Below are 17,468 nucleotides of genomic sequence, written 5' to 3'. Positions count from 1 at the left end.
CTCTATTTTAAGTTCCCAGTTTCCCTCTTTTAAGATCCCAGTTTTCCCCCTTCAGGCTCCCAGTTTCCATCTTTTTAGCTCCCAGTTTCCCTCTTTTTTTTAACACTGAAATGTTTTATTGTTTTTCCAAGCATATCAAAGAAACTTGCTTAAGCTTGTCAAGCATGTAAACATAAGATAAAATATAATAAAATAAAACAATAAAATAAGGCGGCTGTGTTTCACTCAATTTCTCAAGAATAAACCTAATAAGATAAAGGCACAATATCAAGTCCTCTTGTTTTGTAGATATCTGTACTATTGGATTCATACATGCAATGCTGAGAAAAGCAGGGGGTCATTCTCATATGCAAACCAGGGGAGCTAAATACGATCATAGGCTTCCATATAGTTTTGTAACATATGTTTAATTTTCTCGTTAGCTGCTATGTCTATGATTTTTGTTTTGAGCATAGATAGAGGTATGGTAGCATGCAATTACCAGTCTCGCTGCTGTACCAGTTTCTCTCTTTTAAGATCCCAGTTTCCCTCTTTTTAGCCCCCAGTTTCCACTTCCCTCTTATAAGATCCCAATTTTCCTCTTTTTAGCTCCCAGTTTCCGTTTCCCTCTTTTAAGATTCCAGTTTTCCCCCTTTAGGCTCCCAGTTTCCCTCTTTTAAGATCGCAGTTTTCCCCCTTCAGGCTCCCAGTTTTCCTCTTTTTAGCTCCCAGATTCCATTTCCCTCTTTTAATATTCCAGTTTTCCACCTTGAGGCTCCAAGTTTCCCTCTTTTAAGATCCCAGTTTGCCCCCTTTAGGCTCCCAGCTTCCCTATTTTAGGCATAAGAGCCCCTAACAGTAAATTGACCTGGTTTCCCCTTTAGGCTCCCAGTTTCTCCCCATGTGGTGGTCCAGTTGGCTGCAGTGAAGTGGTTAGTGGCCAAAGCAATGTTCTTGTGTGTAACTGCCTACTTAACTATAGATTTTATAAAGGATCATTTCCCTGTACAGCTGATATTTAAGAGAGGATGCTTAATGAAATAAATACCCTCTTAAAGCATCATTTTCACAAGAATTCCACCCACATGTAGCTACTCCCTTGTCATTTCCCTAGGCAGCAAATCCCTCATCTAAAAATAAGGTGACCTGCAATAATGGCTTGCAGGTTTTCCCACAAAAAGAGGTGTCAAGGGCTGGGAGTTGCTATGGAACCAGTCTGTTGCCGGGCAACCGCTGCTAACAAAGATTATCCTGGACCAGATGCCGCCAGCCGGGTCACATGACAGGGATGTAGATCCATCAGCCACTGTGTCTAAACAGACGTGCAGAAGTCATATATCTCTTGATATTGTATGTGCCAATCAATAAACAGTTGGACAAGCATTATGAAGCCGGCACCATTGCCTTCTCTATACCAAACATGCAATTTAATTACACCTGCATGAGTCCTAGTGCTGTGAATTTACTGAGTACGGAATTCTGTTCTGATTCATAATAAGATGATTGCAAGGGGTCAGATTTACTAAGACTAGAGGTGTTACACTGTGGGGGTCACACAAAGTCTGCCATGAGAAAATGAGAAATGAAACCCATTAGTTTTAGACTTTTTAGGGAAGAACCACCTCCTGAGATCAATTCCATCTGCCCCAACTTGTGTTCTCAGTCAACAAACACTACCTACTCCCCTGATTGTTACAATGGTCTAAACCAGATCTGTCCAACTGGAAACCCAGGAGACTCAAATGATTGTTATGGCCACCAGCCTGCTTAAAGGTTCCATAGACTGTCTGGCAACATCATTTTAACATGCCATTGAGAAATAATTGGCCCACCATGTCTAATACATGATACAGCACTGGTCAAACAGATCATAAAGCAGAACTCACCATGAACTAAATAGAACCTTTACTTTATTCAGAACTATTTGGTTTGTAGCACATACTCTAGAATAAGTCCCATATATCTACAAATGGAGCAAAATGTGTTACAAAGAATAAACAGATCATAAAGAGCACACCTTCTTATAAAGAGAACTTTAACTTGATTCAGATGGAGCAAAATGTGTCATAGAGATAAACAGATGATGAAGAGTACAACTAGATATAAAGAGAACCTTAACATGATTCAAAACTAGTCGTTGTCTAATACATATTCTACGATAAGCCTTACATATCTACAGAAGGAGCAAGAAGCCATATCTGCTTAATTTATTTGGTTCTTTCTTGGGTACATGTACATAAGCAGTTAGGAACAATTCTGGTCGTTGTACTTAATTTCCCTGGCTCCTTCAATAAACACTTTAAAAAAAGCCCCCACTATTGATTCCTCCTGTCTATAAAAAAGATATACAAGATCTGGTTTCCACTGAGAGAGCAGTTAAATATAGAAATGTATTAGTAGTGACAGTCAGCAAGAGGGTATCCCTTGGGTGAGCAAAAATGAGACATACAATGGCGGAGAAAGAAAATGGAGACAGAGAAAAAGGAATGAAATACAATAAATAAGAAATGTGACCGCTGGGGGATCTCAACAACTTTTCCCAGACAGAAGATAATCAAATGTATTGATTCTATCCAAGCGAAAATTGGGAAGCAAAATAATAACTGTCTGGGCAACAAGGCCAACCTAGTACAAAGGAATATAAACAGCCCTAAATCCTACAGCAATGAATGGGTTATGGTATCCCAGCCCTTTCTACCTCCTCCCTCGTCGCCATATTCCACTCGCCTGACTATTTTTAGGCTCGCAAGCGACTGCGTTGAATTATTCAGCAAGTTTTACATTCGCAGAGGATTTAAAAATAGAATCAAGCTGATTATCCCCCTCCTTGTCTGCGCTGAAAAAAAATCGGCCGGTGCTTCCTTCTACTGATTAAAAATATCTTTCCTATCAACAGGGAAAACGAGATTCCTCCAGAGTTACTATTGCGGAAGGAATGTAAATAAGTGTAGGGGACAATTTAAACCAAAAGGTGTCTGCCTACTAAAAGTCCACAGCCCTGGCAGTTACCTGCTTTAAACTGTTTTGGAAACCACATATATTTTAGTATTTATTCCACGTGTTAGGCAAGCAATGGTTTGGTCCAAAAAAAAGGTTTTAATTTTGTGAATATCCACCCTTATGTAACTACAGTAGTGCCTCTGGGACTCACCTACAGTCAGCTCACCTCTGCATAAATCCAGATTTGCCTTAGGTTGCCAAATGAATCAATTCAGGCAGATCCCATTAGTCAGCCAAATACACTGCCATTAATATTTCAGCAGCGAGAACATCAATACTGAAGGAAGATTAATCCATAAATAGACGTTGGCCTTATAGGAAATCCAATGATACACAGTTTTATCCCCACTACCTGCAGCAATGACTCCAAATGGTATGGGGAGAGGCTGGCAACCAGGTGAGAAGGGCAGTGATTTCTCCCTACTAATTAGGCCTATACTAGACAGTCAGAAAAATGTTTATTTTGATCATTTTGCCAAAGCCAAAATGTACAGGATTAGACCCAGTATTCCATTACACAAAAAAATTGGAAGACCAATTGAAAAAGCACCCCTCTTTGGTACTTGCAAATCTGCCCTTGGAATGCTACAATGATCACATTTGAATGGGTTATATGCTGTGACACCTGAACATTGATGCTCACGGAAGTACAGGGGCCATATCCGACATAAAGCTGCTATACCAGAGAAATCACACACACTCTCATGATATCGGTATATTCAAAATATTTCTTGGCATCTTTGCTTGTCCTTTAATAAAAACACAAATATAGAAGAAATGCAGAATGTGCCATCTAGTGGCTTAATCCTTTCCTATGAAAATCCACAGTTTTTAATCAAAAGAAAAAAAACAAGAGAACAATAAATGCACATCGTTATTGTTCAAACAAATATTATGGAAGATACTATATATATTTACAATTTACTAACAGGCATAGAGGACAATTTGCTATTGACACACTACCCGCACCAACCCTTACCCACGATGAATTCCATCAAAGCTTGATTAGTTAGTTGGAGCAAAACACGCGTCAGGCGCAAGTTATTTTAGCATGGTTAGGCAGGGTGTCAGAACTTTATTCTAAATGAGGGATTGAGAAATCCTTGACCAGGAGGGAACTCAGCGTCGGTGAGGGTTGGTGTGGTTAGTATGGGTAAGCTTTCTAGTTATAAGTGTACAGTTAGCTTGCGCTACAATGAGTTCAGCGACTAGGCACTAATACCCTTTGTCACGTTTTTTGGGATTAATAAATTCTTCTTTTATTTACAGTAAAGGCATGTGGCCACTGGGTCATTGCTGACATGCCTTTACTGTATTTTACAAATAAAAGAAAAATGTATTAATCCCCGAAAAACGTGTCCAATAAGTCCGAAATTTGGGATTCTGTATAAGGTTCCGTTGCCAGAAAGTTGGATGCCGGCCGACGCGCTTCCTAGCTTATGCACCTGCGTGATGACGTCATAGCGCATGGTGCGAAATTCAAAATGTATATAAGGGGAATTCAGATATCTGCACACTGCCCGTTGTTAGGTTCAATTAGCTTGTTCCTGGGTGTTATATTCCTTGTGAATAATACTGATCTTTAGTGTATTGACCCTTGCCTGCCTGATTAACTACTTTGACCTCTCCAATCCTGACCCTGCCTGTCTGTGACTATTCTGACCTCTCCAATCCTGATCTGTGCCTGTCCACTGACTATTCTACATTCTCCAATCCTGACTCCAGCCTGTCTGACGATTCTCTGCTTGTGCTGGCCCGGCCTGCCTGTTCCTGGTGATGTTCTTCCTTCCAGTATCCTGGTGAGACGATTGTGCCTCTTTGCTCGTCCAGAACCGTTAGCTTTGCTCCTCTCTCTATTAAGACCTGGCGGCATCCGATTAGCTGAGGGCTCCTCCTGAGGTGAAAGGCGGCGATTAGAGGCAGAAGTGAGAGCCGAGAAGAGGGAGCTTAGCTTCTGTTCTGGATATAGGGTGCCGAACGTGACATTAATAACATTGGGATCAGCTGTCATTTTTACCGGCCAACCAACCAGGCCCGGATTTGTGGAAAGGCCACCTAGGCCCGAGCCTAGGGCGACAGGATTTTAGGGGAGCGGCATGCTACCCAACCACACCCACATTGGTTCAAAAACACTGGAGATACAATCAGTATTTAAATTTCCCGTTACTCCGTCCCGATGATAAAAATTTGTATGAATAAAGGGGAGGGGACAAGGGCGAGGAACGGCAGTGACCTAGGGGCGTCCTCTATGTAAATCCGGCCTTGCAACCAACCCTAGTTGCCACCTGGCCGGTATTTTACAGTCCTGGCCGGTAAAAATGATGCTTGTTGCCAATGTTATTAAAAACGGCAAGAATCTAAGAAGGCCGGTATTTGTTTCCAGAAAAGGTGGCAACCCCATGGAAAAAATGACAAGAATATAAGAAGGCCCTTTTCCAGAAAAGGTGGAAACCCTATCTGAGGGCTTATAGGGGGCCCAGTCTATTTCAATACATGTGAATAGAAATATCTTAGTTGAAAGTAAATCTGTGAGGCGCAGACATTTCTGTTTCTTTCACATATTTTTATATAGATTTATAACAAGTTTCCTTGCTTCACACACTAACACTTGTGCACATCCATATAAATATAAATAAAATATAGATAGTGCATCATTTTATTACAGAAGGGCAGGACCATCACTTTATAAATTCACTTTCCAGTGCTCAAGATGGCCGCCGCTCTGCCAGAAGTTCAACTGCGTCGATGCGCTCGACGTTCGCTCCTTCAGGCTGCGTGCGTCGGTTCCCAGCATCCTCTTGGCCGCGTCGCTTTGACAAGAGACTTGCCAGTCATTCCGTCTCCGGAAGCGGAAATCTTAGACGAGTAAAGCACCGGGAGGCCAACATGAAAGAAGCAGTGGCTAAGCGAAAAGAACCAGAGGACGTGGAGATGAAAGAAGAGGAGGCGGCCGCGGGAACGGGCGAGGGAGGGAAGAAGGAGCTGGACAGCGTCACATTAGAAGGTTGGGTCACATTTAGGGAGTCAGTCAGTCACCCTAATGTTTCTCTTCCCACAATGCACTTCTCCTGATGCTTCTGAAAGGTTCCCTCCTCCTCCTCCTCTCCCAAAAGCTGTTTATTTGCTTCATGAGAGAAAGTGTCCTTTGCAGCAACTGGTTATTTAATGGAATCACTGCTGGTTCTGGTTCCATAAACAATGTAGCAAGTGATTGACAGCTCTGTCTCACTGTGTTGTGTCCAGCATGAGAGGCAGAGAACTGAAAGGGACTTTATTTATATGGAGCCAGACCCTGCGCCTTGTCCATTCATTTATACAATTGTAACACGATTTCCCACTGCCTAAAGGTGGCCATACGCAAGGTTGCCAAATGAACGGGTCTTATGCCCACCAAAGGCAGCCACATATGGGCTTAATCAGATCAGTCGGCCCTAGGGCCAAACAAACCGATTACAAGGAAGGAAATGGGCATGACGGGCCATAGCCAATGTGATCCTCCATCTCAGGAAGAATCAAACCTCCCTGATCGTTATTTAGCCGATTATCCATCAGCCAGACCCATTGGAAGCCCCAGATAAGCTGCCAAATCAGTCTAAAGAACTATCAGCAGCTTTAAAGGAGAAAAATGTGGCTAAAAATGTCACATTTTCTATGGTGAACTTATTGCACGAGGCTAAAGTTTGAGTTTGTCAATAGCAGCAATGATCCAGGACTTCAAACTTGTCACAGGGGGTCACCATCTTGGAAAGTGTCTGTGACACTCACATGCTCAGTGGGCTCTGATTGGCTGTTGAGAAGCTAAGCTTAGGGCTCGTCACTAATTATCCAGCAGAAAATGAGCTTCCCTGGCTGTAATATAAGCTGATGCTACAGGTTTGCTGATTATTCAATTCTGATGCTAATTGCACTGGTTTCTGTGCTGCCATGTAGTAATTATGTGTATTAATGACTAATCAGCCTTATATTGTGACATTTCTATTTTATGTGTACTGTATATTGTGAGTGGCTCCCTAAGCTCAGTAAGTGACAGCAGCACAGAGCATGTGAATCAGTGAATCAGCAGAAAAGAAGATGGGGAGCTACTGGGGCATCTTTGGAGACACAGATCTTTACTGCTAAAGGGCTGTGGTTGCCTTGGGCTGGTACAGAAGCACAAAACATCACGTACAACATTTACTTCTTTAGTTAGGCTTTAGTTCTCCTTTAATCTGTATCAGACCTGTAGACATTGGGGCAAATTCAGACAGCATGTCTCTCTCTCCCTATAAATACTATAATATACATAATATAAATATATGTATAATCTCTCTCGTTCTGCAGATATAAAAGAACATGTAAAGCAGATTGAGAGAGCCGTATCTGGAAAGGAGCCACGATTTGTCCTTCGGGCTTTAAGAGCTTTACCCTCGACCTCTCGCCGCCTCAACCCCAATGTCCTGCACAAGGCAATTAATGGCTTTTTCACCTCCAACGCTACGACCCGTGATTTTCTTCTCAGCTTCCTAGAAGAGGTAAGGATTCTACTTGTGTTATGGTAGTGCAGCGGTTTTAGATATTTTGGGTCACACTGTGATACAACAGACCTCCTTACCTAGGAAATCATTACACATACTTGAAAAAGTGTCTTTGGCATAACTAATGCTGTAAATAAGAATCCACCCTAATATTTGTCTCCAATGAGTCAGACTGTGGGAAAACTGTACACCTTACTGAGTTCCCTTTGTTATTGATCAGCCTCACAAATTATGCCAGTGTTAGGGTATACGGTTTATTTTTTAATACAGTGTTAAAGGGATTCTGTCATGAATTTCATGATATTTTTATTTATAAATAACACTGTTTACACAGCAAATAATTCACTGTACAATATAAAATTTCATTCCTGAAGCAGCAAGTGTATTTAGTTGTAATATTGGTGTGTAGGTGCATCTCAGGTCATTTTGCCTGGTCATGTGCTTTCAGAAAGAGCCAGCACTTTAGGATGGAACTGCTTTCTGGCAGCCTGTTGCTTCTCCTACTCAATGTAACTGAATGTGTCTCAGTGGGACCTGGATTTTACTATTGAGTGCTGTTCTTAGATCTACCAGGCAGCTGTTATCTTGTGTTAGGGAGCTGCTATCTGGTTACCTTCCCATTGTTCTGTTGTTGGGGCGGGGGAAGGGAGCATGTGATATCACTCCAACTTGCAGTAAAGAGTGACTGAAGTTTATCTGAGCACAAGTCACATGACTAGGGGCAGCTGGGAAATTGACAAAATGTCTAGCCCCATGTCAGATTTCAAAATTAAATATAACTAAATCTGTTTGCTCTTTTGAGAAATGGATTTCAGTGCAGAATTCTGCTGGAGCAGCACTATTAACTGATGCATTTTGGGAAAAAAAAATTCCCCATGACAGTATCATTTAAGATCACTTTAGTCACTTAATTTATTAATTTAGCAATATCCTAATTAAAGCACTTATGCAGCTGCCTTTTCCTCATGTTGGTAAACATCACAACGAGACGTGGTAAGGAAGAACCTGGACAGCTTTGGTGTTTGGTTGTGGACCAATTGACCCATTGTGTTAATTGCCATTCTCCCTGCATTCTTTTTACTTCCCAAGCTGATGGACACAGAGGGAGACGTGCAGTTTCGGCCACGCACTGGCAAGGCTGCCTCCGCTCCCCTGCTGCCAGAGGTAGAGACGTATCTCCAGCTGTTACTTGTCATTCACCTGATGAACAGCAAACGCTATACAGAGGTGAGTACTCTACAGAATGATCAGCAACAGACACCCTCAAGCTTATTTATGCCCAATTGTAGGCGTATACATTTCCTAGTGCTCATATTGCCACATCATATTCATATCACAAGCCTGGGAAGGATGAGAGTTTTATTAGGACACATAAAGCAAATCTACAAGCATATATCTATGGAATCTATAACTGAATAGTTATATCTGGAGCTGTGTATATATAAACTAGAGATATAGTGCTTGACTGCAGGGACTGTAACCACTTTCACATTAAGACTAGAGGTGACATTTAGATGTACTGCGCTTACTCTTGCCGTTTGATACATTTCTACACTACGTCACCTCCATCACTCTCTCTTCTCTTTCTGCTCTTTCCAGGCTCAAAAAGTATCTGATGACTTAATGCAGAAGATTATCCCCCAGAACCGGCGTGCGCTCGACTTGGTCGTTGCAAAATGTTACTATTACCATTCACGTATTTACGAGTTCCGCGATAAGTTGGATGGAGTCAGGAGGTGAGTGCCAGTTTGGTGCTTCAATGTTCCTACAGAAAAAAAGGAACCTTCCGGAATATTTGGATCTTAAGCATAATAAAAGGCAAGTGGGATCTCTAGTCATATAAGTTTGTTAAAATAAGTTTTCATCCCCCAGTTTCCTACATGCAAGACTGCGCACAGCCACGCTCAGACACGATGCAGACGGGCAAGCGACGCTGCTCAACCTTCTGCTCAGAAATTATCTTCAGTACAGCTTGTACGATCAGGCGGAGAAATTAGTGTCCAAGTCTGTGTTCCCTGAGCTGGCAAATAATAATGAATGGGCCCGGTATTTGTATTACACAGGTACATATATATGATGTCTGTCTGTCTGGGTATTTTACTGCAGGGGGTGGGGATGATCCATAGTGGTGAGATTTTAAACCAGTGCAGTGGCCATGTGCAAGCAGAAGACTATGGGGGGAATTCACAAAAGTGTCGGGAACGAAAAAAATGTCGTAGAAAGTGTCGTAGCAACAGCCGACAAATTCACAGAGCATTTCTCCGTCAATTTTCCGACATGTACGACACTTTTGTATTAGTGTCGTTAAAAGTGGGCGAGGCTTTTTCGGCGCCACTGTTCCCGACATTTTTATGAAATACTCGTAAACTCTTTTTTTTTTTTTACCGACAATTTTTCAGACACTTTAGGCTCTCCAAAATGAAAATGTCAGTCAAACTGTCTTTTAAAAAGTCTTGGTAAATGTCGTTTGTACGATGAAAAGATATACGACATTTTAGAAAATTGACAGACTTACGAGACATTCAGAGATGGTAACATCTGCCTTTGTGAATTTGCCGTTCGTACGACATTTTACAAATTTGACGACCGCCACTTCTGGGTTACTTATTTTACCGACACTTTTGTGAATTCCCCCCTATGTGTCTCCTGGTATAGCTCCATTTACTGGGCTGACATGGAGAACTGCCCTTACCCATTTAGCTATCTGTATACATTCTAATTTGTCACCTTATTTTTTTTTAGGGCGCATTAAAGCCATTCAGCTGGAGTACACAGGAGCAAGGAGGACTCTGACTAACGCCCTGAGGAAGGCTCCCCAGCACACTGCCGTGGGCTTCAAACAGACCGTAAGATGCTTGCACCATTTCATCTCTTCCTTTGACACACAACTGTTTGTTTTATAAAGATGCTAACTAGCAGAACAGTATTAGTAGTGCATTGTCATTCATCTGCATAGAAGGGATATTGGAATGTGTTGGAGCAAGATAGAATGGGATGAGTGTGATTGGAACAAAATAATAACGAAAGTCACAGGGTAACTAAGCAGGCTTATATTTTTTTTATTGAGCTTTAAAAAGTCTAAATGCTTTTATTAGCAGACGTTGCAGATGGAAACATAACATGACTATGTACGATATCGCATATTTTCTCCTTTCTCTTTATTAGGTTCACAAGCTTCTGATTGTGGTGGAGCTGCTACTTGGAGAAATCCCAGATCGTCTCCAGTTCAGGCAACATTCTCTCAAGAGATCACTTATGCCCTATTTCCTTCTTACTCAAGGTAAGTCCCTTTATATATTGAATAAACCCAGATACCCCCCTAGCACTGATCATGTAAATGAGTTAAGAATTGTTGAAATAAACAGGCTCAAAAACCGCAGAAACTGTGTTTCAGAAACGGTTTATTTACACCTGGCACTGATCATGACTGCACACCTGTAGTTTTACTTCTTCTCAGAAAGCAATGACAGATTCCTGTATTCGTATGGAGTTTCCATTGAAACATTTCCAAGAGCTTTTAGGATCAGTCTCTAATTGTTTGTTGCTTTTCCTTGACTTTTTCAGCCGTTAGGACTGGAAATCTGTCCAAATTCAACCAGGTTCTTGAGCAGTTCTGCGAGAAGTTCCAGTCTGATGGGACGTACACACTTATCATTCGTCTGAGACACAACGTCATCAAGACAGGTAACGGATCCATTATGGAAATAGGAAGAAATCTGTTTAAGGTTTAGAAAAAGTGTTTGGATGATGCCTTGGCCATTTCATAGACATCAGCTTCTGTCTGCCATGGAGCTACTATCATACCAGGGAGCTGCAGGTGCAACATCATACTCTCTGAGTTTGCTTGAAATTAAAGCAGTATTACAAAGTTAATACAATTAATGTATTTATTCATCTGCTGTAGGTGTGCGAATGATCAGCCTGTCATACTCACGGATCTCTTTGCCTGACATTGCTCAGAAACTACAGCTTGACAGTGCCGAGGATGCAGAGTTTATAGTGGCCAAAGTAAGTCTGATGCCAGATGCTGTTTTGTTTAACCCCATTCATTTTATTTTGTCCCAATTAATGTTGCTTTAGATGTTAGTATTGCCCCTCTGCTCATCTCCCTGTAACTTCTGATAATAATACCTGTAACACACTTGAGAATAAGCCACTAACTCCCCAATGCCGTATATAAATCCTGTGTATTCCAGGCCATTCGCGATGGGGTTATTGAGGCCGGCATTAACCATGAAAAAGGCTACGTCCAATCTAAGGAGATGATTGATATTTATTCCACAAGAGAGCCACAGTTGGCATTTCACCAGCGCATATCGTTTTGCTTGGATATACACAACATGTCTGTAAAGGTAAGAACAGAGGACCTATGTTACAGATGAAATAACGTTTTGTACAACTTTTTTTAACGCCTTAAAGGGGCTGTGCACGTTTGTTACTTTTAGTATATTGTAGTGAGTGATATTGGTTTTTATTATTTGTGTTATTTAGCTTTTTATTCAGCAGTTCTACAACTTACGATGTCCGCAATCTGGTTGCTTGGGTCCAAATCCCCCTGGCAACCATGCATTGATTTGAATGAGAAACTGGAATATGAATAGGAGAGGCCTGAATAGAATGAGGAGAAATAAAAAGTAGCAATAACAATACATTTGTAGCCTTACAGAGCATTTGTTTTTTAGATGGGGTCAGTGACCCCTATTTGAAAGCTGGAAAGAGTCAGAAGAAGAAGGAAAAAAAAAATTAGCTATTAAATCATACTAAAAGTTAACTTAAAGGTGAACCACCCCTTTAAGACCAGAACTGTCCAAATGAAGAACTGCAGCTCTCAAGCCGTTTGCATTAAGAACATTGTTTATTATATTTTGTCCTGTGTATATCCAATATAGCTGCTAATGTGCCGGATAACTGCAAATTGATCATTAAGTACAACTCTTGTATATTTTGGCTGCTACTCAAATCAGTAATTCTAATATATATTGTAAATGTATCTTTTAATGGAACTCCACTTCCTTTTCAATTTCAGGCTATGCGATTTCCCCCAAAGTCCTACAACAAAGACCTGGAGTCTGCAGAGGTGAGGACCTGAGCTTATTAAGTGTGATGAGAAAGCACGTAGGTGTTGTGACATGGGAAAGGAGGGTGACATTTATAATTAAAAGATAATAAAGAAGTCGTATTTTTCACTACAGATGATGATGTGATGTACTATATAATGCTATTAAGTACACCAAATAGATGAATGTGCTAATAATATGATTTAGCTTTAGATCTATAATCCAATGAGCTGCAGGCTCAGGGCAGATGGGGCACCCGATATTGTGCTGGTCTATTTTACTAACTTGTATTTGCTTTGCCCACTGCAGGAACGCAGAGAGAGAGAACAGCAGGACTTAGAATTTGCTAAGGAAATGGCAGAAGATGATGATGATGGATTTCCATGACCTGTGTCACCACTACCGTTTTTTTTTTTTTTTTCATTATTGTTTTTGTTTAATTCTTTTGGTTTCAACGATACACATGTGACTTGCCACCCCTCCCTAGCCATATCCCTTGTCTTCATGCATGTTCTTTTCACTGGAAAGCTAGGGGGTGTTGGGTGGAAAAATTGGGCTGATCTAGAGTGCCGTTTATGGGGACTGGCATTTATCTGCCCTCTGTGTGGCTATCCAGTAATATTATGTTCCTTAGACCATTCTACAAGAAGATACTGTTCCTTTATATTAAATAAACATACCTCACGCTGCAAATTCTGTTGAAGGGAAATCCAATGTAATTAGAAATACGTTTTCTTTTCGTCGCTTCTTGTATTCCTAACCTGCAGAATTACCTTTATACTTACAAATCGCACCTGCCATACTAAAAATAAGTAAAAGGAAGAAGTGGTGCACTAATCAAGCAACGCACTCTCTATTAAAGGGGAAGTTAAGTACAGCTTCACCCTCCTAATTTCCCCTTTAACATTCATTCACCTGCCTTCAGTATTTGGGAAGCCACAAATGAGCATGTGCAGAGACTCGCGACAATTCTATTTAACATCACACCAGACTTGGAAAGTGAATAGAAATGTAGTGAGGTTGGCACCTCATTTTGTTTATGTACTTTCACTGTGTCTTTATAGGAACATTTACCCTATATATCTTAATGTAAAATGTTCTGAGCACTGTTTATCGTAGCAGTTTCTAAAATTAGGAATCTGTAGTGTTTGAGGGCTGGAAACAAAGGCAAACGATGAATTTACAGAAACATGAAGCATCTCCTGGCTCTTCTCTGCTCAGTTCTATCACTCCTGTGACACTGAGCTATTGAACTGAACAGGAGCCACGTCCTGCTTAACTCCGTGTGATGCAAACAGAGAGTTTGTTGTGGTTTTTGAATTATTTAGCCTTTTATTCAGGAGCTCTGCAGTTTGGAATCTTGGCAGCGATAGGGTTGCCCTACCCCAGCAGTGAATTGAATGGGAGACTTTTTGCCCAGGATGAACAGCAGGGGGCGCTTGGGTTACACAGTCACAATAACAGCAGTGGGAAAGAATTGATCGGAGCAATTTAGTTCTATTGTAGCCTTTACTTTACTAGTTCTATTGTTACCTTTGCTCTTTGGCTACAACAGGGGATAAATAAAATGTTAACAAAAATAATGGCTAATTGTGTGTCTTTGTCTCTTTCTTTATGACAGATAATTGGAACTTTATATTGAGACAATTGTTTGAGTATTTATTGGGGGGCTAAAGGCCAGACGTGGGATCAGTGACAATTTGCTCTCCTTGTTATTCAAAATCCGGCTTGAGGGGAAATTTAGAGTAAAATTCGGAGTGAAGATTGCCCAAGACATACTTGTGGACTGCTGGAACTTTGATAAACTAAAAATATAAATATTAGACCCCAAAGCCCATGAGGGCCCAATAGGACACAAGTCTAATTAGCAGTTGAATATAACTGTCAAAACATTATTTATTCACAAAGTTTAGGGGGGCCCTAAAATGATTTTTGTTGTTGGCTACACCCCTGCTGATGGCAGTCTCACAAAAGATGAATTCAAGATTTGTTGCATCAAGACAAATTGGATCTGGGTGTGTGGATTAGTAGTGTGAGTAAATAGAAGTCCCAGTGCTGTCTTACTGATTCGATACAACCGTGTTCTAAGGGCAATTGCATCTCCATTAAAGGACTTGTTCCCCTTTAAATTAACTATTCGTATGATGTGGAGAGGGATTGCAATTGGTTTTCTTTTTTTATTATGAGTTATTTAGCTTTTTATTCAGCAGCTGCAATTTCTGCCATCTGGCTGCTAGGGTCCAAATTCCCCTAGCAACCATGCACTGATTTGAATAAGAGACTGGAATATGAATAGGAGAGGCCTGAATAGAAAGATGAGGAATAAAAAGTAGCGATAACTAGGGATGCACCAAATACAGGATTCTGCCTTTCTCAAGAGGATTTGGCCGAATCCTCATTTGCATATGCAAATTAGGGGCGGGGAGGGAAATCGTGTGACTTTTTGTTACAAAACAAGGAAGTAAAAATTGTTTAACCCTTCCCACCCCTATTTTGCTTATGCACATTAGGATTCAGTTTGGGTTCGGCCAAATTCCGAAATAGTGGGTTTGGTGCATCCCTAGTGATAACAATAAATGTGTAGCCTTACAGAGCATTTGTTTTTTTAGATGGGGGTCAGTGACCCCCATTTGAAAGCTGGAAAGAGTCAGAAGAAGGGAAATTATTAAATAAATAATGAAGACCAATTGAAAATTGCTGTGAAACGACCTAACTTATAGGTGACCCACCCTGTTTATTAGCCCACATTTAGTTAGTTTCTGCCGTGCAGCCTGGACAGTAGAACAGCTGAGTGCCGGCGGCAGTTCTGGGAAACTCCGTAAAAGTCATTCATTGTAATTAATGATAAAATAACATTTCCACTGGAATAAAACTCCACCCCCACATCAGACGGCACTGCCTGTGCCATAAACAAGAGGGTAGGAGAAATAGATCTAGTCAAACGTGCCACTTGCCCTCTGGGATTACTCATGAGCCCACATTCTATCTCATTCCATCTCATTTTATCTCATTCTATCTCATTCCATCTCATTTTATCTCATTCTATCTCACTGCCTCTTGTCACTTTGCCAATCACTCAGTCCGCAGCAAAAGACGTTTTCACAGTTACAAATGTAAGGTTGCAGCTCTAAGGGGATTTTTTTTAGCAGTTCCCATTGCATAATGTTAAACAAAAACACAAGGTCGGGTTCAATTCGATTGTGTCATATAAAAGTGTTATCATTTTGGACTTCCATGACATGTATTACAACAACTCTCCCTTATCCCTTATAATACATGAGTGATACTCAGAGTTCCCCTTATAACTCAGCCTGCAGCCTTGTGCCTTTATATGGTCACAGAACAACCCCTCAGTGACTTCTAATATCCTTATCATTTACAGTAGGGGGTATATTATCCCTTATAATACATGAGTGATACTCAGAGTTCACTGTATAACTCAGCCTGCAGCCTTGTGCCTTTATATGGTCACAGAACAACCCCTCAGTGACTTCTAATATCCTTATCATTAACAGTAGGGGGTACATTATCCCTTATAATACATGAGTGATACTCAGAGTTCCCTGTATAACTCAGCCTGCAGCCTTGTGCCTTTATATGGTCACAGAACAACCCCTCAGTGACTTCTAATATCCTTATCATTTACAGTAGGGGGTACATTATCCCTTATAATACATGAGTGATACTCAGAGTTCCTTGTATAACTCAGCCTGCAGCCTTGTGCCTTTATATGGTCACAGAACAACCCCTCAGTGACTTCTAATATCCTTATCATTTACAGTAGGGGGTACATTATCCCTTATAATACATGAGTGATACTCAGAGTTCCCTGTATAACTCAGCCTGCAGCCTTGTGCCTTTATATGGTCACAGAACAACCCCTCAGTGACTTCTAATATCCTTATCATTTACAGTAGGGGGTACATTATCCCTTATAATACATGAGTGATACTCAGAGTTCCCTGTATAACTCAGCCTGCAGCCTTGTGCCTTTATATGGTCACAGAACAACCCCTCAGTGACTTCTAATATCCTTATCATTTACAGTAGGGGGTACATTATCCCTTATAATACATGAGTGATACTCAGAGTTCCCTGTATAACTCAGCCTGCAGCCTTGTGCCTTTATATGGTCACAGAACAACCCCTCAGTGACTTCTAATATCCTTATCATTTACAGTAGGGGGTACATTATCCCTTATAATACATGAGTGATACTCAGAGTTCCCTGTATAACTCAGCCTGCAGCCTCGTGTCTTTATATGGTCACAGAACAAACCCCTCAGTGACTTCTAATATCCTTATCATTTACAGTAGGGGGTACATTATCCCTTATAATACATGAGTGATACTCAGAGTTCCCTGTATAACTCAGCCTGCAGCCTTGTGTCTTTATATGGTCACAGAACAACCCCTCAGTGACTTCTAATATCCTTATCATTTACAGTAGGGGGTACATTATCCCTTATAATACATGAGTGATACTCAGAGTTCCCTGTATAACTCAGCCTGTAGCCTTGTGCCTTTATATGGTCACAGACCCCTCAGTGACTTCTAATATCCTTATCATTTACAGTAGGGGGTACATTATCCCTTATAATACACGAGTGATACTCAGCCTGTAGTCATGCAGGAATGTTCTATGTATTCAACAAACTCCTTGCAATTCATAGATCATTTCATAGATCCTTTAACAATGGCAGAGCTGATATATATATTTGTATAGAGCGTTGGTAATTGGAAGCTCCTAAGGAGAGGGAATTCCCTGCATCCTGTGTGTTGCTTAATGATCCGTCGGCAGCAATTGATACTGGTGAGGTGCCATTACTCAACTGAGCGGCAGCAAATTGACTTTCCCAGAATTAATGACATTCTTTTCCTTTATTGTTGTGTCTTGGACAGGAAATTCCGGCTACAA

The 17,468-nt window shown here is 41.0% G+C and overlaps 1 protein-coding gene across 1 annotated transcript; it reads left to right on the top strand.

Moving 5' to 3' along the window:
• The first annotated feature begins 5,709 nt into the window (after window positions 1–5,709).
• On the top strand, window positions 5,710–14,140 carry psmd3.L (proteasome 26S subunit, non-ATPase 3 L homeolog). The gene is made up of 12 exons (XM_018234704.2): window positions 5,710–5,983; window positions 7,300–7,490; window positions 8,583–8,720; window positions 9,093–9,229; window positions 9,366–9,556; window positions 10,236–10,339; window positions 10,659–10,773; window positions 11,058–11,177; window positions 11,398–11,501; window positions 11,690–11,845; window positions 12,520–12,570; window positions 12,860–14,140. Exons 1-12 carry the CDS (start codon window positions 5,725–5,727, stop codon window positions 12,935–12,937), a joined length of 1,644 nt encoding a protein of 547 aa, XP_018090193.1. The 5' UTR covers window positions 5,710–5,724; the 3' UTR covers window positions 12,938–14,140.
• Window positions 14,141–17,468: the final 3,328 nt, after the last annotated feature.

This window comes from Xenopus laevis, chromosome 9_10L (assembly GCF_017654675.1).
Source record: "Xenopus laevis strain J_2021 chromosome 9_10L, Xenopus_laevis_v10.1, whole genome shotgun sequence".
Taxonomy (NCBI): domain Eukaryota; kingdom Metazoa; phylum Chordata; class Amphibia; order Anura; family Pipidae; genus Xenopus; species Xenopus laevis.
This window is presented reverse-complemented; position numbering and strand designations above follow the sequence as displayed.

What these genes read in the sequence shown, in the direction of transcription:
- psmd3.L (XM_018234704.2), top strand. Translation starts at nt 5,725, where the DNA reads ATGCGCTCGACGTTCGCTCCTTCAGGCTGCGTGCGTCGGTTCCCAGCA. An exon ending in TACACAACATGTCTGTAAAG is followed by an intron (nt 11,846 to 12,519) that starts GTAAGAACAGAG and finishes TTTCAATTTCAG; the next exon opens with GCTATGCGATTTCCCCCAAA. An exon ending in AAGACCTGGAGTCTGCAGAG is followed by an intron (nt 12,571 to 12,859) that starts GTGAGGACCTGA and finishes TGCCCACTGCAG; the next exon opens with GAACGCAGAGAGAGAGAACA.